The sequence below is a fragment of the Pongo pygmaeus genome, chromosome 9 (assembly GCF_028885625.2).
Source record: "Pongo pygmaeus isolate AG05252 chromosome 9, NHGRI_mPonPyg2-v2.0_pri, whole genome shotgun sequence".
Classification (NCBI taxonomy): Eukaryota; Metazoa; Chordata; class Mammalia; order Primates; family Hominidae; genus Pongo; species Pongo pygmaeus.
In genome coordinates, this window is record NC_072382.2 from 21,134,982 (window position 1) to 21,161,512 (window position 26,531).

General features: G+C 37.1%; 1 protein-coding gene across 46 annotated transcripts in view; it reads left to right on the forward strand.

The window, feature by feature from the left end:
• The window catches only part of PHF21A (PHD finger protein 21A), a 194,287-nt gene that overhangs the window by 52,193 nt on the left and 115,563 nt on the right, over nucleotides 1-26,531 (forward strand). The window contains exons 1-3 of one of the 46 annotated variants that reach the window (XM_063670939.1): nucleotides 17,343-18,685; nucleotides 19,293-19,414; nucleotides 19,519-19,616. The exons of 44 other annotated variants lie outside the window; for them this stretch is intronic. In XM_063670939.1, the coding sequence (XP_063527009.1) occupies nucleotides 19,599-19,616 (18 nt within the window). In that variant the 5' untranslated portion in view covers nucleotides 17,343-18,685; nucleotides 19,293-19,414; nucleotides 19,519-19,598. Of the gene's footprint in view, nucleotides 1-17,342; nucleotides 18,686-19,292; nucleotides 19,415-19,518; nucleotides 19,617-26,531 lie in introns of those variants that run through there. One more of the 46 variants, XM_063670938.1, reaches the window with a different exon arrangement.

Here is a 26,531-nt window from a genome sequence, read left to right on the forward strand (position 1 = left end):
TACTTAAGTGGTCAAAGATTTGACTATCTCTTTGAGAAAGAGATGCTTGATTGAGTAACTTATACTTTAATAACGTGCCACATTATTATAGGGCATTTTACCTGAGTATGGCAGAGGAAATCAAGTCAGTTGGTGACTTGTACCAGATGCATCAGTTTGCTGAGTTAAGGCAGAGCAATCTTCTTGTGAGTTTATCCCAATAACTTATTTTTGGTGCTGGCAAATGGAATGACTTTTAAAATTCAAATTGAATTTCTTAGCCCTTGTCATCAGGTGTTATATATCTTGACACTGGGCTACTAGAATCTACTGACTGGAATCTACTGTATTTTTTTTTTCTACTTTGCTCATCTATTGCTTAGCTGAGAGCAGTTGCTTCAAGCTATGAAAATCAAATCAAAGGCCAAGTTTGTGGAATGTTTTTCAAGCCTGTGGTATCTGTCTTTTTTCTTTTGCATAGAACATACCTGTATTTCAGAATGTTTAGGGACTCTTCCACTCTTTGGAGAACATTAATTTTTGAGTGATAGGCAGTGTGAATAACGAATGCTTTTTAGGAGCCAATATGACTGACACCACCTCTCTACTATATCATGTGTTTTCAAATAATGTGCATATATTATATATATATATATATATATATATATATATATGCTTTCAAAAAATCCATTCCCCCTATTTATTCCCTTTTCTGTAGGATCTGTGCTTTTCAGACTTCTTTATCATTCAGAGTCTGATTCATCTGTTTTATTCCACATATATTTATTGAGAGTTTACTCTAGTGAAAGGCATGATACTAGGCCCATGGAGGATGCAGAGAATGAAAATCTGGCAGTGTTACTTCCATGTGACTGGTTATGACCTACAAGGCATTCAAGCTCATTAGCATTGATACCTTTAACAACTCATTCTCATGCATACCCCGTAAATTCCCTGCTGTCACCTTTACTCCCTGGGCTCTCTCAAGACTATGCCTTCTTCACACATCCTCTTCTCTACACTTGGAATTTTCTTACCTTTTTACCTGGTTAATTCCTACGTATCCTTTGAAGACTCAGCTTAAGCAAGGTCTTCTATAAGCTTTTCTTGACTTCTTTCTACCTTCCGAGCAGAGTTAGGCACTCCTCTTCTGTGTACTCATGGTACTTGGTACTTGTACCTACTTTATTTGGCGCTCATTGTGGTACTTATTTGCACTCATCAAGTTGTATTGTAATTATTTGTAAGATCCTCACAGGCAAGGACTGTGTCTTGCTCACATTTGTACCCCTCAAGTCTAGAATGATAGATGAGCAGCAAGTGTTTTTGAATGTTATTAATTCATTATGCCCTCAGAAAGCTGGTAAGGTGGCCAAGGATGTCCCTACCAAGGGTTCACCATCAAAAGAAAATTCCCATTTAAAATGGTTCAATTCAGTTTTTTTTTTTTTTTTTGTGGGGGGTGGAATATTCTTATTATTATTTCCTACTTCAGTGTTTTAGGAGAATTCAGTGCCATTATTAACTCTATTCCAATTTAGAGCAGCTTTATCTTAGTTTCAGAAAAGGACAGTTTTTATTAAGTGAAGTTGTATAAACTAGTAAATGAGTCTGGGGCCACCAGTTTGAAAACTTGATACATCTAGAAACAAGTCTCTTCTGCAATGTTGCTACCTCACTTACCTCAGAAAACCCTTCATTTTCTCACCCATGCCCGCCTCCCCGTTGAACTCATACATACCTTACCCTCTAGACTTTTCAGATACTTGTTATGCTGTGTTGTTTCTTCAACCTGGGATGTTTTTACCTGTCTTCTTTGCGTAGTGCAAACCTAGGGTCACCTTATACCTTTCTTCCAGCAGACCCACTTACAGGACAACATAGTACAGAAATCACCACAAAAGAAAATTTGAAAACAAATGTGATTGAATCAAGGTGCATTAGTAAGTAATACATAAGTAATACATAAGGTGCATTAGTAAAGAATACATTAGCTATATATGCATATTATGGAATAACATGTAGCTGTTAAAAAAGAATGAGGTGCTTAACTGAATGGAAAGATGAATAGAAAGTTAAAAAAGCAAATTGTAAAACAGACGTACAGTATAATTCAATATTAGTTTAAAATACAAAATACTAAAAAACTGTTTGTATTTATGCATTCGTGGTCATTTATACTTGAAAATGCATGGGAAAAGGTCTAGATTATCTAGAATTATTTACACAGAACCATTCACAGTGATTGCCTCTAAGAAGTGAGGTTCAAGAGAGGTGGTCAAGAAAGCTAGCACTTTTAACTTTATATATGCTTTTGTTATTTAAATTTATTTATTTTTATTTTGTTTGTTTGTTTATTATTTTTAGAGGCAAGGTCTTATTCTGTCGCCCAAGGTGGTGTGCAGTGGTACAATCATAGCTCGCTGGAGTCTTGAACTCCTGGGCTCAAGTAATCCTACCACCTGAGCCTCCCAAGTGGCTGGCGCTACAGGCGTGCACTGTCACGCCTGGCTGATTTATTTTTATTTTTTTAGAAACAGCTTCTCATTTTGTTGCCCAGGCTGGTCTTGAATTCCTGGCAAGTGATCCTTCTGACTCAGCCTCCCAAGTAACTGGGATTATAGGTTCAAGCCACAATGGCTGGCTGAATTTATTTTTTATAAGGAACACATACTAATTTTTTAAAACTGTTGAGGTATAACATACAGATAAATATCTAATATATATTTATATGTATGTACATATGGCTCAAATATATTATTACACACTGAAACCACTAGGTAACTAATACCTATATCAGTAATCAGAATATCACTATCACAACATAAATCCCTTTGTCCTTCCCCAGTTCACTACCTCCTCTACCAGAGAAACTACCTTTATTACCTCTTACAGCATCGACTAATTTTGCCTGTGTATCAAATAAAATAGAGCCTACTTTTTTCTGTCTGGCTTATTTTGTTCAACATGTTTATGAGACTATATCCCTTTCTTTTGAAGTAGTAAAAAACTTTTTACTTGGAAATAATTACAGATTCACAGGAAGTTGTCTTTTGAAATTTTAAGTCACTAAAGAAAAAGTTTGCCATCTCTTGGATGTGCCCACCCTAACATCTCATGGCATAGTCAGGTGGTTTCTCTTCTGTGAGCCAGTAGCTCCTTGCTCTGTGACTTTTGTGTAGCTCTTACCACATATCTTTAACTATTTGTTTGTGTGTCATTTCTTCCTCTCTAGATTGTGAGCCTCTGTGAACTGTGATCCCTTCACCCTTATACACCCGCTTTATACCCTAGTGCTTCACACACAGTGGCGCTTAAACAACTTTTGTTAAAGAAAAGGAGTAAATTCTAGTCCTGGCTGTGCTAGTCACTGACAGGCTTTGTGTCCATTGAATTTCTCTGAGCTGGTTTCCTCACCTGTAACATAGACGTTATAATTGTATCAGTACAGATGCTTTTAGCTGTAGTTTAGTTGTAGTTAGAAAGCCCAACTAAAAATGGCTAAGACAGTAAGTGAATTTATTGATTCAAATAAGGAGAATTTGCTAGAATTGCTCAGTTCAGCAGCTCAGCAACACTATCAGGACCCATATTCTGGTCATCTTTCAGCACTGCCATGCTCAGCATGTCAGCAACCACTGCTGTTATGGGATGGCTGCTGTGGCGCCAGGCTTTACATCTTCACACATCAACATCCTGGGGCAGAAAAGGACCATTTCTTATTAAATATCTCTTTTTATGATTATGGAAAACTTTAATTAGAAGCCTTTCAACAGACTTTGCATCTCATTGACCACAGTTCTGTCATATGCCAATGCCTAGTTCCTGGCAAGAAGGAGGAGTCCAAGACTGATTTATGTCCTGGAGCTGGAGATTTTCTCCTCGAGCATTTGGAAGCTAGATACCTAAACAAAATTGTTTTTTGTTATCAGGGAAGAGAAAGGGTGGAGAAGAATGGATATTCAAGAAAGTTAACAATGTCTGTCTCTATAACACTTTCCTCTACTAATGTAAATTAAGGATAATGTATATCTAAAGGTATATGCATGCTGAAATACCATGAAGTTATAATATATCATTAGTGCTTGTTACTGGCTCTGTGGATTATTTTAGAAAAGTCTCCCTTTGCCACCCTAGCTAGCAGCCTGCTTTAGGGCAAGGAGTACAAAAATAATTTTACTCTTTGCCAAAGCAATACATTATTAGAAGGGTAAATCTATTACAGAAAATAATGTAATTTATTTCAAATGTGAATTATAAATTATTTTTAATTTTTTGGTATTTAAACATTGTCTATAAACTATCATTATCATTGTTGATATTAATATGGTGTTTTGGATTTCTCCTTTTTAAAATGTTGAATATGTTAAATGACAGGCCAAATCATATATTCCTTCACTTCTTTTTTTCCCCAACAGATTAGGGTGTAAGAACCAGACAGGAAAAAGAAGTTTACTCTTTAACTAGTATCTTTTTATGGTAGCTAGTTAGATGGGAGGCTGTCCTGCAAAATTATGTTTTCAGAAGATATGTTTCCCAAAGTTGATTTACTCTAAGTTTAGGAAGCAAGTGTTTGTATGAATCAGCAGGGTTTGGCTAACCTCTCTCATCTTAGCTCTATCTGAAAAGGAGAGAGGGATTCTTAGTTTCTCTCAGTGAAGCACCAAACATTCCTTTGCTCTGAGAAATGAGGCCCTACAAGTTTTCAACTAATGTGTTCAGTTGTCACCTTTTCTCCTGCTCCCACCTCCATCGCTTTTTAAAAAACCTCTCCCGCTTTGCCTAAACAAATTATATCATTTTGACCAAGAAGAATACTAAAGATGGAGATCAGTTCTGAACTTAATTTTCCTTATGAACAGTGAATGATTATTATTACTCATCTGGTTTTATCTAGTGCTTCTGTCATCTAATATAGGAATTGGGGAAAAAATTAACAACTCCTTTCCTGGAGCCAAGAAGCACAAATGAACTTACCCTGAAAAGTTCTGTTACCTGAAGGAAAATAATCAAGTGAAACTGGGGGAGTGTGTTAATCGACAGAACTTGAAATTTGTTTTTCTGAGTATGTGATTTTATTTATTAGAGATTCTAGAAGTTTGTCTTGAAGTTGAGATAAATTCACATAAGATTTTGAGTTAACCCACCGGTGCCTTTTAATTGTAACATTTATAAACATCTGTCATAAAAACTGATTTCTGCTTATCCTATGATGTGGGTTCATCAGATGAAACAGTATTTGCAGGTTGTCAAAAGTGCTGCCCCAAGCCTCATCAGTTCCTGCTAATAGCTGATAAAATTATATATAATTCTTTATATTTCTAGTATTCCTTTTTACAGCTTCCTTTCCCCTAGCTCTTACTTGCTTAATTATATACTTTATGGGTAAAGTGATTTTAGCCATTACTTCAGGGTATCCTTCTGAAGAGAAATTGATTAGTTCTCCAAAAATGGAAAGACTAGTATGATTCTCTAGGGCAGGGACTGGTAAAACTATGGCTTGAACCTGGGCCAAATCTGTCCTGCCACCTGTTTTTGTAAAGTTACTAGAACACAACCACACTCTTTACATTTACATATTCTCTATGACTGACTGCTTTTGTGCCACAATGGCAGAGTTAAGTAGTCATGACAAAGACAGTATGGCCTTATGGTAGTTACTATCTGGTTATTTTTAGAAAGTTTGCCAATCTTACTCTAGAGAAATTTAACCAGAGAGGCACTCAACTCAGAGATATTAGGCACCATGTAACAGCCTTGGGCAGGAGTGAGTGCTACACTGTATATAGACTGTATGTACACTGAAAACAGGGTATATGGTGTATACAGAATAGTAAGAGCCCCTTCTCTTATAAACATGCCAGCCCCCCCCCAGAGAATTCAATACATTTTGAACACCTCATTTTTTTAGCCACTTTTATTTTTGATTCTCTTTGTCTCTATTCCTCTCCCCACTTCTCTCTTATAGGTTTATTGAGGCATAATTAATGTAAAATAAATGATACACCTTGAAAGAGTCTAATTTTTGATGGTGTGAAACCATCATCACCATCAAGATAAGCATATGCATCACCTCTGAAGTGTTCTTGGTCATCTTGCTCATCCTTCTGTCAATCCAGTCCTCAGGCAAACACTGGTCTGCTTTTTATAACCCAGTTTTTAGCTGTTACAAATAACATTAATTTGAACATTCATGTCCAAGTCTTTGTGTGGAGATCTGCTTTCATTTCTCTTCAGTAAATGCCTTAGTATGTCTGGGTTGTATAGTAGGTGTGTTTTTAACTTTTTAAGAAACTGCCAAAATGTTTTCCAAAGTGGTTGTACTATTTTACGTTCCTTTCAGTAGTGTATGAGAGTTCTAGCTGCTCCACATTCTTAGCACTTCAATCTTAAATATGAACATAGCCAAGAATCACTAGATATTTAAGGGAAGCTGCTAATGTGCAAGTCAGAACAGGCCAAGAGAATTGGAAAGGACCATTCAAAATAGCTATAAATTTAGATCCCTAGATCAGTAAAAGAAGATATTGCATTAGTGAAACAAGGAGAGGATGCTAGAAATAAAGGAACAATTAGAAAACAAAAACAATTCTTGATTTAAAAAAAAAGATTGGAAAACAAAATTGGAGCTGTCTCTCAATAAATACATGGAAGAGACAAAGGGGGATAGACAGTAGAATAGAGAAAAATTTTAAGGGGGTCACCCAGAAAGTTTCATGCCTGGCTAATAAAAGTTCTGAGACAAGGGAACAAAGAAAATGGAGAAGAGAAAACCATCCAATAACTAATATAAGGAAATGTCCCACAACCGAAGGGCATATAATTCCAGATTAATAGAATCGAGTGCCTAAAACTGTGAATGAAAAAAACCCCACACCCTCATACCAAGGCACAGCATGGTGAAACTTTAGCAAAACAAGAATAAAAGAACCTAAAAGCTTCCTTAGAGGAAAAAAAAAAAAACAGTTGCAAACAGGGATTGGGAATCAGATGTCATCAGACTTTTCAGCAGCAACAAAGAAAGCTAGCAGTCATTGGAATGATGCTTTACAAATTCTGAAAAGCAGTGATTTCCAGTGTAGAATTCTATACCCAACCCATCTCTTGTTCAAGTCTGGGGATAGAATAGAGACATTTTAAGACATGCAAGGTCACAAAACTACCTCCTGTACATCTTTTTTGAGGAAGCTATTGGAGGAGGTTCTCCATCAAACGAGAAAGTGAACCAATAAAGATGAAGGCATTGGTTCCGAAAACAGGGAATTCAGTATCAAAGAAAATCCCATTTGATGAAGGGAAAAACTTAGATAATTGTTGTACAACAGGTTTAGAAAACAGCCAGTTTAGGTTGGACAGGAGGATGGAGGACTTAGGAGAAACAAAGCTAAGAAAGTGGACCAATATATCATACAATGTGTTTTGAGCCATTATTGAGAGACATTTTATAGTTTCTTTGGAAAGTATGGGAAAGAATTAATTGTAGGAATAGAGAAAACCAAGCAAATGACAAGGCAAGTCAATTTTAAGTTCCAGGAAGAGCAAAATGTTGTACAAGAAGTATAGTTGTCTCACCAATTAATTAATGTTATTTATATAATAATACAAGCCTTAAATATGGGTTTAATCATTAAAATGGCCATAGTGTCCAAAGCAATTTACAGATTCAATGCTATTCCTATTAAACGACCATTGAGGTTCTTCACAGAACTAGAGAAAACTATTTTAAGATTCATATGGGATCAAAACAGAGCCTGAATAGCCAAGGCAATTCTAAGCAAAAAGAACAAAGCTGGTGGAGGCATCATGCTAACCAACTTCAAACTATACTACAGGGTCACAGTGACCAAAACAGCATGTTACTGGTACAAAAACAGCATAGACTAATAGAACAGAATGCAGAACCCAGAAATAAGACCTATAGCTACCTGATCTTCGACAAACCTGACAAAAACAAGCAATGGGGAAGGGATTCCCTATTCAATAAGTGGTGCTGAGATAACTGGCAGCCATATGCAGAAAATTAAAACTGTAGACCTTCCTTACACCATATACAAAAATGAACTCAAGTTGGATTAGACTTAAATGTAAAACCCAAAACTATAAAAACCCTGGTAGATAACCTCAGCAATACCATTCAGGACATAAGCATGGGCACAGATTTCACGATGAAGGTGCAAAAGCAATTGGGCAAAAATTGACAAATGGGATCCAAATAAACTAAAGAACTTCTGCACAGCAAAAGAAACTATCAACAGAGTAAACAGACAGCCTACAGAATGGGAGAAAATGTTTGCAAACTGTGCATCTGACAAAGGTCTAATATCCAGCATCTATATGGAACTTAAACAGATTTACAAGAAAAAAACAGTCCCATTACAAAGTGGTCAAAGGACATGAACAGACACTTTTCAAAAGAAGACACACATGTGGCCAACAATCATATGCAAAAAAGTTCAACATCACTGATCTTTAAAGAAATGCACATCAGAACCACAATGAGTGGTTCATCTACTTAGAAATAGTCTCTTTTAATATCAATGAATTCTTAAGTAAAAAATATTATTTATATAGTATAACATAATTTTATATGAGTATGTGCTAAGATTACAACTTGTTTCTTGCCTTTTTTTCTTTCTTAGAGCTGTAGGAGGAGACTAGAATATTGGCATTAGGAGTTGAAGTCCATCATTTCTTTAAACATTTGTTTTTCAAAAGTTTATAAAAGTAATTCATGGTCAGGGTGTAGTGGCTTATGCCTGTAATCTCAGCATTTTGGTAGGCTGAGATGGGAGGATTGCTTGAGGCCAGGAGTTTGAGACCAGCCAGGCCAATGTAGCAAGACCCCATCTATGTTTTTAAAAAGTCATGCATGTTTATTTGGCAAATTCAACAAAAAGAGAAATCAAATTTAGCTGTGATCCTACTTCCATGTTTTAGATCCTTTGAGTCTTTTCTTCTGTTCCATAAATTTATATTAAAAAATAAAATGGGCTGGATGCAGTGGCTCACGCCTGTAATCCCAGCACTTTGGGAGGCCAAGGCAGGTGGATCACCTGAGGTCAGGAGTTTGAGACCAGGCTGGCCAACATGGGCGAAACCCCATCTCTACTAAAAATCCCCCCAAAATAAATAAATAAATAAAATTAGCTGGATGTGGTGGTGGGCGCCTGTAATCCCAGCTACTTGGGAGGCTGAGGCAGGAGAATTGCTTGAATCTGGGAGGCAGAAGTTGCAGTGAGCCGATATTGAGCCACTGCACTCCAGCCTGGGCGACAGAGCGAGACTCTGTCTCAAATAAATAAATACTAAAATGGAGGCCAGGTACAATGGCTTATGCCTGTCATCCTAGCACTTTGGGAGGCTGAGGCAGAAGGATCCTTTGAAGCCAGTTTGAGACCAACCTAGGCACCATGGCAACATCCCATCTCTACACAAAATAAAAAAAAGTTAGCCAGGTGTGGTGGCATATGTGTAGTCCCAGCTACTTGGGAAGCTAAGTCAGGAGGATTGCTTGAACCCAGGAATTCGAGGTTACAGTGAGCTATGACCATACCACTGCACTCCCGTCTGGGCAACAGTGGGACCCTGTCTTTTAAAAATAAGTAAATAAATAAAATTGAGATTGGTATTGTACTTATTATTTTAGAAGTACTTATTTTGTCTATATCTTGAGCATTTCTTTACATTCTTAATTATTCTTCAGGAATAATAGTTTTTAGTGGCTTGATAGTATCCTGTCATTTGGGTAGGGTATTATATCATACAGGGTTTATTTAATCAGTTCACTATTTTTAGACATTTAAATTATTCCCAGTTTTTTACTGTTGTATGCCTAGCTCTGCAGTGTACATCCTTGGACATAAATATTTGTAAGTAATTTTGATTATTTCCTAGAAGTAAAAAAAAATCAGATAAGGAATACATAAATAGATGCTTCTACATATCTTTGTGAAGACTTCTTTGGTATGTATGGTAGACTCTAACTCCAACTAGCTTAATCATGAAGGGGAATTATTGGAACTGTATTAGGGCATCTTGGGTGACCCTGGGGCAGTTTTAGGGGCTGGAACTGGAGTCTGTCTCTTGTGTCTCTTTGTCTTTCTTTGCATCTGCTTCATTTCCCCTGTCTAGAGATTGACTTTCTCAGCTTCTCCTGTACTCGTAGCAGGCAAAAGGCTCTGGTCCCTGCGAAGTTCCCATGTTTGTATCTTCTCCATTCTAGATACTGTCCCAGACCCACTGGCTTGTTCTCGTTCCAGATTTTGGAGAGAGAATGTAATAAGCCTGCTTTGAGCCAGGGGACCATATTACTAGTATAGACATGGCTAGATCAGAGAGCCCCTCTCAGAGAAAAGAGTTCTGAGGTAGGCAGATAGCCTAAAAAGTTTCTGAAGCCTTTTATGTTACCTAATTGCTCTCTAGAAAGACTGTCCATGTTTAGGGTCAGTCATTTTATTAAAGGAGAATTATTTAACATGCTAGATGGAATTCCTACCTTGAATCTAATGAAAAGTTTTAAACCTCAATTCATTTGGCAAATAATTATCAGGCACTTCTTATGTGCCAGGTACTTTTCTAGATGCTGAGAATATATCAGTCCTACAAGACTAAGTTCCTGCCTGCCCTTTTTAGTCAGCTGTTAAAAGGTGAGTTTCCTTTGAACTGCCCTTCAAAATATCCTTTCAAAGTCTTAATCAGATTTCATTTTACCAACAATATGACACAGTTAAGCCTAGTGTAAAAAGGAAACACCTATAATGTTTCCTCTGTTGGACACCATTCATTTTTTTCTAAGTAAATGATTGGAAGTTGTGAGGTTATAATGCTTGACATCTAAGAATATTAGCATTTTAACCTTTCTCCTCCTCTTACCCCCATGGTAAGTAAGGCAGCAGTAGAGTGTAGGGAGATGTTCAGGCTATGACTTTCTAGTTTCTGTTTTCTGCAGGTTTAAGTGAGATCCTTCACATTTAACAAGGCTTTGTTAAAGGTGAGATGTTAGGGGACTAGAGTTCTCCAGGTTGGAAACTTAACTGATGGAAAAACCTTTGCAAAGTAGGAAAACAGGTATGTTTTGAATTTCCACCAGAAACAAATTAGACTTTTAATCTTGATTTGTGCCTGTCAGTCAGGTTAGTAGTTAAGTCACCCAGTGACAAAGTTGAAAATCGTTCGTGTGAGACTGGAGTTTTAGAGGAAAATTCCCTTAAGCACCATATTTTTACACTTGGCACCTCTGAGTCGGCTCTCATCTAGAAAATTTATGATGCATTTATGCCAAGGTTAGTGTGGAGTGCCTTCTCATGAGACCCGATCTCAGTTTCATAGGTTCTCCTTCAAGTGAGCTAGGGTAAGTTCTAGAATAGCCTAGTGCCTTTTGCACTTGTGAGACCTCTTGCTGCTGGAGTTAGGGTTTTAGGTGATCTTACTTATTTCAGCTTGAGTCATATTATAGATGACATTTTAAAAGAGATACCAATTCTCTTTCTTTTTTCCTCTATTTGAAAAGCAAAACATGGAGAACAGAAAGTACAGTTTTTCCCTTTATAAGTCAAGACATTTCATTCTGTTTTGTAGTTTCTAAACCAGCCTGGGTTCATTGGGAAAATTAAGCCCTAATGCTCTTGGCATGTATTATATGTGTTGAATTAACACTCCTGTGCATCTAGATTGATAATTGAGAAAATAGTCACTGAAATATTTTTGTTTTTTGGTTTAAATGAGGAATCCTGGCTGAGGAAGGCTGATGGGAAACCCTCTCCCATAAAACTTATAGACATTCAAAGATCATAACTGAGTTGAGTGTATGTTGATAGGGTAACTGCTTACGTAGTTCCAAGATGGAAAATAAAAAAGTCTTAAGCATTACTAGCCCACTGGACATGACCCAGTAAAAACTGTTCTGTTCTTAGTTTCCTTAGGCACAAAATGATCTTGGGGGAAAAATACTCTCAATTGTAGTTTTCATGTAAACCAAAACAGATTAATGTCAATAATATTTTTTGTGTGCTAACATTTTAATTTTTTCAGCACTTACTATAACCATCTTGACTCTTTTTTTTACTATATTTAAAGCAAATAAAATCAGTTATCTTTAAGCTGAGGTACTTGATTAGTTTTTAAAATAGATAAGCCAAAAGCACCTTAGCCCACTGTTTGTTCTTGTAAATAATGTAATTGTTTTATGGAACTGAGTCCTGGGGAGGAGGACAGCATAAGGATTGTTGACTAAAAGTGTCAGGGTTTTCAGGAAGCACAAGGATTCTATAGCTAATCTTAAAGTTTCCCTCTCTAAGGGTCTTTTAAGCAGCAGCAAATGTGAAATAAATCTACATTGTATTTCTGCAGCTAAATCCTGATTCATTGATTGGGAGAGCCATTATTGGTGAAGTAAACGTACAGGTGAAACAGTGTTTCATGGGTAATAAAAATGACATTGTCTATCTTGAATGAGTTTAGATTTCTTGATATTAACAGAAGCTGTTAATTTCTCCTGTCTCCATTCTCCCCCTTTTAGAAAGACGTTTACAAGGACCTATTTTTTAAAAGTCCAATTTCTTGTTTTAAAATCTTGACTGTGATATTAGCTCATACTAATTTGAGAACTATCAGGGTTTACAGGTTCTTAAAGTAAAAGTTTTCCTTTTGTCATCACCTCCATATTTAACCCAGACATAATTAGAGTTATCTTTGTCGTAGAAACTGACCCACACAGCCCAAGCCAGTGAAAATGCAAAGTCTGTTTTGCTCTCTGACTCCCCTGCCAGGTGTCCCATGGAGTAAGATTGGAATTATTGACTCTCTTGAGAAAGACTTAATGAAAACAAAATTGCTAAATTGCTGCCTAACTTAAAAAAATTTAAATAGTTCTGTTTTCTCCTTATAAGATGAAATTCAAAACCGGAGGCATTAAATTACGTAAAGGGTATTTTGTTACTTTAAGATAGGAAACAGAGAAGCAATAGCTTTATTTAAAAAAAAGAGGTTACATGGAAAACTTGTCATTGAGAAAGTATTGCATGAGCTATAAAGAAGCAAAAATATTTTAAATTTCAAGACTTTCAATAAAAGGTACATTAAAGAACCTCCTGGTGGCAGCAGTTCTTTGTCGCCAGTGTCCTCATTTGAGACATCTGTCAAATGGGAACTGACTCTGAATTAGCAAAACAAAACTATTCAATTTGCCATATCCTTTTAACTCCAAGTAAAATAATATGTTGAGCATTTAGAAATTCTGATTTTAGGCTTAGATCGTATTGTATTTTCAATGAATCCCCTGCTATGTAACTTATAAATGCCTTAAAGGTAAATCAGAGAGTCTGGATGTAAATTGTTGGGGCGTTTGTATTAAGAGATTCCATGACTCCTGCTGCCTCTGTGCCTGACAGTCCTTTGATGATGTAATGTATAGACTTGGTAATTTTGTTGGATCTCAGTTCAGATGACCTACTAGTAAAGGGATGAATTGACTGCTCTAGGGAATTGGAAAGGTCATTGGAAAGAAACCTGTGGCTAGCATTTGTATAACAGTGAAAGCCCTGTGGAGAGCAAAGCCTCAACTGACTCACTGGTTTAATTGTCACTCCTCGTTCTGAATGCCAGTTCTAGTGGGTTACTGTGTACTCTACACTTTTCCCATCAGTTGTAGAACAGTTACCAAGAGTGAGTTGTGTTTGTTTCCAAACTTGATTCTGCCATTTGTTCTTGTTACTGTAAGTTAATTAACTATTATTAAACCAATGAGTTTTAAAAAACCAAGTTATTTTCATGAAATCCATAATTTAATGCTTTGGAAATGATAAAAAAAAATTACTAAAAGTTTGCTGCTTAGTTATATTTGGGTAAGAGAGCTATAACAGAATGGGATAAATTATTAATGTCCAGAAGGATTCTACATTCAGATTGCTTCAAAGTATCTTAAGTTCTCGCCATAATTTAAAAGTCCGAAATGGAAATGGTAGAGGATGCATTATAGTTATGGTTTATGAAAGAAAGACATTTTGGCGCTCTAACCTGTAGATCCATATAAACAGAAAGCCTGGTCCTATATTACAAGATTAGCAAATGAAGTTTCATTTAAACTAAAATAAAATGCTTAGGTATGCTTATCAAATTTTCATGATTTCATGCTTTGTATGACTTTTTTTCCTTATCTGATCAACTGCTGGTCCTAATCGTTACTGGTTAAGAGAGCTTCTACTGTATTGCTTCAAGGTATAGAGCTGAAAGGTAATCTTTCAACATTTAATTCATTCATTCACAAATATTTATGGAGTATCTATTACTTGGAGGCATTCCACTCACCCTCAGTGATGAACAAGGCTGAAAAAGCTTCTCTTCTTAAGGAACTTACCTTCTAGTGGCATGTTAGTGAGAGTATAGTGATTTGAATAGTAATGATTTTTCTCAACAGTTGTAGAGTAATAAGATCTAGTCTTTGATTTGAAGGCCAGTGCCACATCTACGTGTAAACTGCTGGTTCTCAACCCTAGCTTGTACCCTAATAAAATGAAAAGCTTTTGAAAAATCCTGCATACAGGGCTGCACCTTAGACCAGTTGAATCAGAATCTTCGAGAATGGCACCCAGGCATAAAAAGATGTGTAGGAGTAGGTAAGTGGATTTTAGTTAAAGTTGTCTGATATTGCCCAAACTAAATTGGATAACCCCAAGCCAATTTGACATAGCATTTTTATTCCTGAATCACCTGGGGACAAATCTGTATGTTGTTAGTTGGTCAGAGTTAATGATTTGTTTGAATCTTGCTAGAGAAGAAACTTTATGTGATATAATTTTCAAGGGTTACTATCATATTAATACTCTGACTTTCAGCTTTTCCTTTTAGAAAAAAATTTTTTAAAATGAGTTGGTTGAAATTCTTCTCTGACAACTTTTACCAGTGTATTTTAGTTTTCAGAAACATTTTAGTGGGTGAGAAGCCTCAAGAAAAGCATCACATATTTTATTTGCTTAAAATATTAATGTTCAACTTTCTTCCTCCACTGCCACAATGATGCTTGTGAAAAAGCTTGTGGCGAAGCGGGGGCAAAAGAAGCAAGGTCCAAATGGAATCATGGATGCTGCCAATTTTTAGCAGGTTCTCCAAGAGAAAGTGAATGGAAAAGCTTGGAATCTCATTGGAGGGGTTGTAATCATCACATGCAGCAGAGCAAGGGCATGGTAACTTTTGAGGTGCCTTTTTCCAAAAGGTTTTTGAAATATATCGCAAAAAAATACTTGAAGAAGAATAATTTATGTGATTGATTGCACATAGTTGCTAACAGCAGAGGGAGTTACAAATTATGTTACTTCCAAATTAACCAGGAAGAACAGGAGGAAGAGGAGGATTGAAACTCATTTATCTGGAATATTTTGTATGAGTTATTGAATAAGATGGGAAACAAAAAAAAATTAATGTTCAGCCTGTATGAAACACTGATTAAGGTTAGAACCCCATGCTGAGCCATGGGGTTCTTTTTACCAGTCATGGTATACATATAATTATATATATAAAATGAAGAAAGACTAATTGATGTCAAAGATGTTGATAACATCTTAAAATAAAATATCCTCTTAAGAGTGATTTCATTTATACTTAATCTTTAGGCCCAGCAACTTTGGGGGTTGAAAGTATAGCACATTTATGATTTTTCTTCCTAGCTCTTGCAAAATATTAGTTGTGCATTTCTTGCTTTTATTTATACACTTATATCAAAAGAGGCCTAGAAGTTAGTACCCTTTACTTTTAGGTATTTGTTTCACTAATAATTCTTTCATATTGATATTTTGTAAATCAGTTACATATATTATAAAAGGTGTTTTATTCTGCTATCCATGAGAGATGTGATCTAGTGTTCTGTGAAACCAAACATTTATCAGGACACTAAATCAACTTCTAAAATACACATTACATTTAATTATGAATTTTGAATTGAAAATGTGATCCTAATAGTTCAGTTCTGCCTTTAGAATAATAATGCTTTGGGAGGGGGCACATTACTCGAGGCCCTTAGATTTTCACCTTGTTGTGTAGAGGTAGCTTCTTTTCATCCCTGATTTGCCTTCATGTGAGAATTATTCTTCTACTTCATCTTGTAGCACATGTGTATCTGCATGGGCACTCACACACACACACGCCCCTTGAAGATGGAACTGTTAATTTTCCCTTTCTGTAATGCCTTTGCTTATTCATCATGGTAAGCCTGGTAGGATGGCGTGGTCAGAGATGTCCAAGAAAGTGGAAAAGCCTTGTTAACTGGAAGTAAAAGGGAAAATATTTGAAGACTTACTAGGCAATTAACTGCTTTGATAAAGATTTCAGAGGCTCCACCAGGGCACATGGTGAAAAACTAGTAGAAATAGAATGTTTTCTTATCAGCACTAGCAGCTAGGAGCAATTTAGTTCCATGAATATCTTTCTTTTTCTATCCCTACCTTCTGTTTTAGTTAAAATATTGTTAGCTCCTGTGTAGTACTTAGCAGTTTTCAATTCTGTAAAGTAAACATGGTTTTTTTTTTTTCTTCTCAGAGATCAGAAAACTGATAGGCAGTGAGGTTGAATGGCTAGTGCAGAGGTATTCGGTAAGTGAAGAGTGAAGACTCTTCTGCTTTCCAGTGATAGAAACTCAATTCAATGTTGTTGAAGGAAAAGAGATTTATTGGTATATATAAGTAGTAAGTTCAGGGATATAGCTGCTTTCAGGCATGGATGGATTTAGGAGCTTTAGGACACTTTCTCCCTCTTTTGGCTTCATTTGCTTACAGGCTGTCCTGTACTGGCAGAGGTTGCCTCTGGCAGCTCTAGGTTTACAACCTGCCATTTAATCAACTCCATTGAAGAGGGAAAGTTTTTTTTATTTGTTTGTTTGTTTTTTCCTGGAAGTACCAGCATAGAGCATGGGCACGATTTTTAGGTCCATTCTGAAAGCAGTCATCCTTTTGTGGCGGGGGAACTGGAGTCCCCTCATTAGGCCTGGGTCATATGCTACTACTGGATCATCTCAACCTTGACTATTGACTATTGACTATTCCTTTGACTGTTTTCATAGGAGTAAACTTTGGGAGGCTACCTTATATTTGGAATTCTACTAGTAGTTTGAAACACATATGGGGAAAGGAGGCTCGATAGAAAAGCTATTTTTGGATATTTTAACTGTTTCAACCATTGCAACAGGCTCCTGGTTTCTGTACAAAACAATTTTTGTCCCAGTTTACCTTTTCTTCTTCTGCATGTTTCCCCACCCCCTATCACCTTTGTTTCTGCTTCTTAGCTTAAGTCCATTCCTTCATCCAATCCTTTGTCTTCCTCTAATATCTTCCTTTGCGGTAGCAGAGACCAGTGTCTTCACTCCCTTGAGTTGAGGCATGATGACCATTCTCTTCCTTCAAGGAAAGTACTACAGAATGGAATTGCACATTGTCATGCTTAAAAACAGCTGGTTAATGAGAACTCAGTTTTCCTTGTGTAGACAAGAAGCTTTGTGTTTCTGAAGACCAAAGTTAGAGTACTCTGTTTCAGGTTTCCTTAGGCAACTTCAACCCACTTATCTCTCGAGGCCCCAGAAGGAGTCTGGACACTGGAAATGAAGGCCTAGTAAACTCTTTTGTGCCCAAGATGGTATGAGAATGGAGGTGGGAGGTAATGCTAAATGCTCTGGTTTTCATTCTGGCTGTCACAAGAATAAAAATGACCTAACTGTATTTTGGGCCCCCAGGCAGCACTGAAATGACATGCCACCTGCTGACCTAATCCATTTCATTTCTGGTACTAGGATAGCCAAAGCAATTTGCTCAATTTGCAATTGGCTATTTACTCTTTAAAGTAGTGATGATTAGATCTAGTGTAAGAAACCACATACTTTATTTATCAAGAATTAAAACTTGAAAGGTGGAAAGTTATCCTTTTTGGAAGAAGCCATTTAAATGTGGCGTATTTTACCTCAGAGAGACTAACTATGCTTTTAGAAAGCTACTTTTTGCTGCTGTTTCCCAGGAAGGAGTACAATCTGCTGATGAAATTTAAGATAACAGAAGTGTTTCTCAGCAGCAGCTGAATGGGACAGAGAACTCGGAGACTGCTATATTTATCTTTAGGTAAATTTTTGCAATTTACTAGAAAAAAATCTGTGTAGCATACAAGCAGATTAACTCATGCTAATCCAGCAGCTGCCTCTCTGGCAAATAGTAGAGAGGGGTGTATGACATAGCTGTAGTCCTGCACACACACTCAGTTGCTGGACATACTTCCTTTGTCTCGAACGATGCCAAGAGCCACATAGGCTGATGTGTTCCTGTTTCAATTTTAATTTTTAAAAATCTTATTAATTCCCATTCTTTCTCTTCTCCATCAAATTGAAGTAATTAAAAATTGTAAATTATAGTTTCAGGATCTTGGACTATGCTCTTGAACATTGTGCTTAATAGTTTTATGTATAGTACTGCAATTGATGAATTAAAATTATAGAAGTACCTACTTCATTCTCCTCCCAGAGATGCTTATATCAGTAAGTAACATGCTGTCAGAATTAAGGTGTCTGCTTCCAGTTCAGCCCTCTTTTATTTCTCGTTGCTTTCTGTGATTCGGCAGCTATGGAATTTGCCTCCCTGCATGGGCCTCTCAGAAGCCAGTTCTCCTGCTCTCCCCAACATGCTCACAGTCAGCAGAACAGGGAAATCACACTGATCACCACACCACTCAGTTGATCAAAGTAAGCCGGCCACTTTTCTTCAACAAGACCCAGTGGTATTAGTCCCTACGCCTTCTCCTGCCGTGAGCAAGGCCACTGGAACGCTGCTGGCAACATTAGTCTGTGTGTAAAAAAAGCTGCTTATGTTCCCTTTACCGTAGCTTTGGCCTAGGCCAAGTTAAGGGGGGAAAAAGGAGGCAAAATGTCCCAACAGCTAGTATCTCTTCTTTCTAAAACTTGGTGTGAAGCATTTCCTTTCAGTGGCAATCCCTAGTGGCAATCGCTAACTCTGCTGGGGAAAGACTTGCTAATTTTCTTTTAATTGCATAAGAGCAGAGCCCTACAGCAAATTGAACATGTGGTGACTACATGAAATATATGATAGAATATGGTCCTACTTTGGTTGAGTTAATCACAGGTCTGACAAATATACAAAATCAAAATAAGCCACATTTTTTAGTACTTAATCTCTTGATTCTGTTGCTTTTTACTGTTTGCTGGATAGTCTTACATTGTTTTTAGGAACCTATGGTTCTCAGTGCTAATTTGTTGGATATAGACAGCAGTTTGCTATTCGTGACTCTAATGGGTGTGTAATTCCCTTTCTTGTATGCAATTGGCATTTCAGTACAGTTTACAATATGGAACGTGGAGGGGACCCCCTGAGTAGGACAGTGGCTGCTCTTTGTCACTTGCAGCTGTGTTTGCAAGGGAGCATGCTGGCAACCAGCAAGGAGAGTGCTGTGACAGGTGGGAAGAGCAAAACCAGAAATATGCTTCTCCTTTCTCCCCCTCCTTCCCCCGCCACACCCTCTTCTACCTGACCTTCTGTTTTTCTTCTCTTCCCCTTTTAGAAGCCATCTGTTTCCCTCTACCAGTTCTATTTGGCTTGCAGATGCCACTGTACAGGAATACACTGTGTTGAAGCTAGCCTATGCTTGACCTACTGAACGTATGTATTTGGGCCGGGTTCAACCTAATGGATCAAAAGGAATGGTGAGGGCATAAGAAATTTCATTTTATACAGCAATTATAGAGACTCAGAAGGACTATATACCTTACTATCAGGATTTGAGAAATGATAGAGGACTTTTTAAAGCCTGGCTCTGACAGTTCTGTATTACTTTCTCTTAGAGATGGGAACAACATTAGTTTGTGCGTAAAAAGCTGTTTATATTGCCTTGGCCTGGACCAGGCCTAGGCAAGTGGGGAGAAAAAGAGGAAAATGCCCCAACAATGATAATCTCTCCTTTCTAAAACTTAGTGTGAAGCATTGTCATCCCTGTTGTCAGTAACACAAGCTGTCATTCTGCAGAGCTAGTTTAGCTATTCCCTAACAGACAGCTAGTTAATAGTCTCCCTTCTGTGGTCTAGCTTCAATTATCTATTTCTCAGACATTGCTGGTGGGAACGTAAAATGGTATAGCCACTTGAAAAACAGTCTGATAGTTTCTCAAAATATTAAACATAGACTTACCATGTGACTGAGCAGTTATTCCTAGGTATATATATTTCCAGGTATAGATCCTAAAGAAATGAAAGCATACGTTCAAACAAAAAAAAAATTTTTTTTTTTTGAGATGGAATCTTGCTCTGTCACCCAAGCTGGAGTGCAGTGGCGCAATCTTGACTCCCTGCAGCCTCTGCCTCCCGGGTTCAAGCAATTCTCCTGCCTCAGCTTTCCAAGTAGCTGGGATTACAGGTGTACGCCACCATGCCCGGCTAATTTTTGTATTTTTAGTAGAGATGGGGTTTCACCATGTTGGCCAGGCTGGTCTCAAACTCCTGACCTCAGGTGACCCACCTGCCTCGGCCTCCCAAATTGCTGGGATTACAGGTATGAGCCACCACTCCCAGCCCTCAAACAAAAATTTCTACATGGATGTTCATAGCATTATTCATGGTACCTAAAAAGTGGAAACAACCCATAAACTGATGGATAGTTAAATAAAGTGTGGTATATCCATGCAGTGGAATATTATTTGACAATAAAAAGGAATGAAGTACTACATATAGAATGATACATGCTACAACATGGATGAATCTTGAAAACATGCTAAGTAAAAGAAGCCAATGACAAAAGGCCTCATACTGTATGATTCTGTTTATAAAAAATGTTTAGAATATGCACCTCCCTGGAGACAGAAAGTCAATTAATGGTTGCCCAGGGCTGGGGGAATTGTGGATATGTATGGGTAGTTGGGGAATGGGGAGTGACTACTAATGTCACAGAGTTCCTTTTTGGGGCAGTGGCAATGTTCTAGAATTAATTCTGGGGTTGTGCAACTGTGAATATGTTAAAAGCCATTGAATTCTACACTTCAGATAGATGAATTGTGTGATATATGAATTGTATCTCAATAAATCTGTTTAAAAAAAAGTATTACATATTTCCTTTGGTCTCAGGGCACTGAATTGTCTTTTAATTCAAAGTTGTACTGGCTAGGAGAACCCACATTTTCAATAAGAATACCAGCCTAATAATGGTAATAACTTATTTGCATAGTGTGCCATTGTTTACCCAGAGTTTTCACATGCTTTACGTAATTTGATCCCCACTGGACCTCACCATGCAAATGAAATTGACACAAAGAAAAAGTGACTTCTCTTGAGCTTACACAACCAAGAAATGGTAGAGCAAGTATTTAATCTCAGGCTTTCTGGTTGTTAGTCACTGCCTTCTTGTCAGAACAATGTCAGAACATTGCAAAGAAATAATATCTTCCAGACTCTTAATTATGCTTTAACCCTTTCAGTTCTTGAATGTGACTAGAAAAGTCATTCACCTTCTCTGTCTTGCTTTCCTTACCTGAAAAATGAAGATAATCTTCCTAACTAAAAGTCATTTACCTTTTTGTCTCAGTTTCTTTATCCAGAAGAACAAGCCAGGAATATTTCCTATATCTTGGGCATATAATAAGGACTAATTAATAAAAAAATTATAAAGTACCTTACCAGCCTATAAAAATGCTTCATAATAAACCATCAAGGAGTATTGTTTTTCCCTTTCTTTCATATTTTCAATTCCAGCAGTGTATAATAGTAACCACTTATGTCACTTTTCACTAAGGAGTTCAAAGCACTTTACAGACATTATCAAATTAATCCTCCCTACATCCCTATGAGTTACATAGGGAACTGGTATCAAAAGAGCTAGAGCAAAGTAACCTGCCTGAAGCCTTTATCTCAGGCTGGGTCTATACTGTACCAATTGCTCATTAATTTGTCCCTAGTGATATTTATTTGGTCAACTACATTTATTTTCTAAAAGTTTGTTACTTGTTAAACATGAGAAAAATGTTTGAATAGCCTTCCTGAATCACTTTAAATTAGCTTAAACTTTATCAGAGGTAAAGCTGTTTATTTTGACTTGCCCATGTCATCCTCAATCTAGACTAGCAAACAGCTCAAACTTCTGAATATACACTTTTGACTCGAACTTTCATCATGGGGAGCAGTGCCAACTGGTGTCTTGCTGTGTGGATGGGAGAAATCCTTGATCAGTGTTTGGAAACTACTGTCGTTTGTCCAGACACTCTTCACAGAGTGAAGGCAGGCTTCCTTCTATGTTGTTGGGTTTTATAGTGTGTTTACATGTAGAAAGCTCATTTGCCATCTGCATTACCACCTAGATCTTCACCGCTGCCATCATCATTTAATATTATTTTTGTCTTGTGGCATAATACCATTACCAACCCTTTTGACAGAGAAGATATATGAGGGAAATATATGCACAAAATGATTAGAAAGGCGTCTGTGAGATTGCCTTAGAATGGCTTCTAATAACCATTAGAAAAGCAGAGTGAAGCCTGACCCAAACAATGGAAAACATTAAATCCTGGCTTTTCTCTTGCCCTGTGTGAAGAGAAGCTCTGGTTTCTTGTTGAGGCTGTCATGGCAAGGTTTTTTGGTTTGGGTTTGGTTTGTTTTGGTTTTTGGTTTCTCTTTTGCCATATTGATCTCTCATTTTGCTTGATGGGGAAATACTTTTTTTGCCTCCAGAAGTGGGTTTCCCTTGCATATTAGCCTTGTTGGTGTGCTGCCCCATAGGAGGATGGCCCCAGTGCTATTGGCACTGTCCTGTGTATAGTTAATTAAACCTCCTGCTGTGGACCTGGATTTCTGCTGCTGCTGTTCACTGATGTGTGTGAATTGAGTGAAGCACATGTGCATAAGCTCAGGGACACTCATGAAAACAAACCCTGAAAATAGCAAAAGATGGAGTCAGGGCAAAGCCTTCAGCTTTCAAATAAGCTTGGTAATCTGGCTAGCTGAATGCCAGAGCTCACAAAGCTGAGAATTGCATTTCTGAAGATAAGACAGACTCTTTTTGTGTTTTTATCTTTTCTTCCCAAAATGTATTGAGTTTTAATACGGTACTTTATCTCTGTAAGCAAGAAAACAGAGCCAGTTGTGAACTCTTGGGCTATTGAGTCCAACCCAGTGAGGAGTTTATCCTCATTTTTCTGGTGACCACATCTCAAGGTAAACCATGAGCAGAGTCTTACTAAGACACCTGGCTGCCATGGTCTCATAAAGGGGTCTTGGAGCAGAAAGGGGTTAAGAAACTCACAGAAGGCAAGAGTAGGGCTTCCAAAAAGTCTAGTAACCTACGTGTTTTAGAGAACAGATTGTGATTTCCTTTGAAGTTAGGCCCCTTCTCTTTTTCATTTAACTAAATATTCAGAGAGAGAAACTTGATTTCTAACCATTCTTTTTTTGAATATGTTGTAGTGCTTTGAGTCCTTGTGATTCTGTTTACGAGGACATAAAATGCTAATTTTAGAAGCTCTAAATAAATTTTTTCCAATTCCTAGCTTGCTTACTTGGGTAAAATATAGCAAGTAATTAGATTGGAGTAATAGTAGTGTCCTAAAAACATATCAGCCACTGAATCAGACAACCTCTCTGTTCTTTCTCTACCTTTCCCAACTCCCCTCAGCAAGTTTTGACTATGTATTTTTATATGAAATTAATCAGCCAGGAAGTATATTTTCAGCCTCTCCTTTGTGTTAATACCTGGTATAATAATGTGTGCTAATGCTTATGATCTTTCATAGGGCAAAAGAAATAAACACACATGGTAGACCAGGGCAGTACATAGTGAAGAGTTAGCATGTGGTATAGATAATGAGAAGAGAGAAAGCAAGAACAGCTTGGGAACCCAATTGGGACTTTGCTCCAGAAACAGAAAGAATGGAGGCATTCTAAGTCAGGGGAATCACACAAGCTAAGGCAGGGATATAGGAATGAACACAAAATAAAGATAAGAACTTTGCTGTATGTTTAACACTTTTCATAAAAAGTGTTGGGCCACAATCAAAAATAGGATTAAGTATTATGACAGGACCTGGTACTAGAAGGCCTTAAATGACCATACTATCCTTGCCTAGAACTAGACTTGCTTTGAAAGCTTTGATCAGTTCCTATCTTTTGAATGGAATACTTTAGCATTTGAAGGGTAAAATGAGTTTATATTGGAGGAAATAAGGTTTCATTGGCCTGTCTGCTTTTTGTGTATGTTTGTTTTGCTAAGGCAATATATTCAGAGAATTGAATCAGTTCTTTATCTTGTAGAAGGAAGTCAGGCATATAGTTAAGAAAGCAGATTTTTTTTTTCCTTAAAAGGAATTTTATTTCCTAATTGTGAAATTGTGGCCTGTTTGCTTAGAAATGAGAATGTTTATGAGTGAAAGCACAGGTTTAATGTTTAAAAGAGTCTGGATAACTGTTGCAGAAGCAAAATGGATTTCTAACATTGCTTCCTAATCTGGGTTGCCTGAAAGAATGAGAGAAGTCCTGCATATCCGTGTGTGAAGGTTACACAGGTTGTTACTTGAAATGCTGCTTGTTTGGAAAATAAGATATGAAATCCAAATGGGGGTGGAAAGGGGAGGCGAAAAAGTAGTACCGGGGTCACTGAAGTGTAAAGATTGGGAATTTCTGTTGTAAGTTTTCATTGTAGATTTGAGTAGGTCAGCTGACCCTCAAATTCCTAATTACTTCTTTTACCTTGCATGAATTTTCTTTTTTTTTTTCCTGCTTATTTAAGGTACATTTGGTTTAATAATGTATTCTCAATAAAGCCAAAAGTTACCTCCAGCTGTACTATAGGACAGCTTTTGAATAGTAGTTTGATTTATTTTCCAGTTTGTTTTCATGTGTCTTGTGTTAATAGTTGCTATTATTTATCTCATTTAAACAGTAGTGCTTAGGTTGAAACTTGATTCTAGTCAGTTTTATTATGATGAGTTTACCATCTTCTCAAATGTAGTACTCCTCTAATGCATTGTTACTCTATGAAGGTAAAAACAAATTTACAGCTGTTAACCACAATCTTAACCTTTCCTCAGTTTGCTTGATTTACTACAAATTAAATTCTACTATGCTTGATATAAATCATTAAGTATATAATTTAAAGCAGTTGCTGCAATCCATCTTTTACTGTTTTCTGCACTCACATCCAAATGTGGAACTTCAAGTCTGAAAAAAAGTGAAATTATTAGAAAACTGCCCTTCTGGAGTCCAAAGTGAGCATTCATTTCAATGTGGGTATATGACAGCGGGGTCCTCTCATCTCTGAGTGGGAGATGCAGACATTGCATTCAGGATGGAATGTTTGCTTCTTGACTTGTCTGCCTGATTTAAATATTCATACTTCACCAGAAGGAAAAAGCTGCTGACTTCTAAAAGTGGGTCAGTTTTTTTTTTAATGGCCCTTTTGGCACTTTGTAACGTGTTAATACTGCCTTAGAGATGGAGAACAGTTTGGCAGAGCTCGTCTTCATCACTTCAGGGGCCAAAGCTTCACTAGGCCAGTGGAAGGAGAGGCATTGCAGATATTAATAACTAATAGACTGTGATATGGGCTTTACTAGCCATTCTGTTTGCTTTTCTAGATATAGAATGTAGTGTGTTAACCAGAAAGGATTAATTTGAGGAAAACCTTGTATTGATAAAGGTGATGATGTGAGTAAACAGAAGTAACCTGTATCTTCAGATGCATGGTGTTTCTGAACAAATTCCACAATTGCATAAATCTGTTTTATTTTTCTATTTGGACATGATAACTTTTGAAAGAAGTCCTTGGATAGAATAGGATCATTGATAGGTTGTCAGTCTTATTCCTACATCATTTATTTCTGCTTAATTATTTTTTAAAGTGTACTTTACATTGATTGAATTTCTTACCTCTAAAGGACCCAAATGGCATTTGAACATGAATGCCATCTTTTTATCCTCACAAAATTAAAATTTCAGGTATATTTTATTGAAAGGAGGGGTGGGTAGGACAGTAGGATGAGAAAGGAAGGAGAGTTAGAGTAATAATAGGAATTCTAGATGGAGAGAGATCTGGAGATCCTGATTACCACATGTATTAGTTCATTCAGGCTGCTATAACAAAATACCTTAGACTGGATCATTTATAAATAACAGAAATTTATTGCTTACAACTCTGGAGGCTGGGATGTCCACGTTCAAGGCATCAGCAGATTTTGTGAGGGCCTGCTGTCTGCTTCATAGTCTTGCTGTGAGGACATAGCAAGAAGGTTCTATCTATGGCAGAAGGGGAAAAACAAGCTTTCATAGGCTTCTTTTATAAGGACACTAATCTCATTCATGAAGGAGGGCCCTCGTGACCTAATGGCCTCTTAAAGACCTCACCTCTTAATACAGTTGCACTGGGGATTAGATTTCAACACACGTATTTTGAGTGGACACAAACATTCAGATCCTAGCACCATGTCCTAGTCATAAGACATAGATGAGATTGAGAGAGTTCAGGTTGCTTGTTTAGAAGACATGCTATACATTTCACCAATCTCTTTCTTTAGTTTTCTAGGATTTATAAAAACCATTCAGTGAT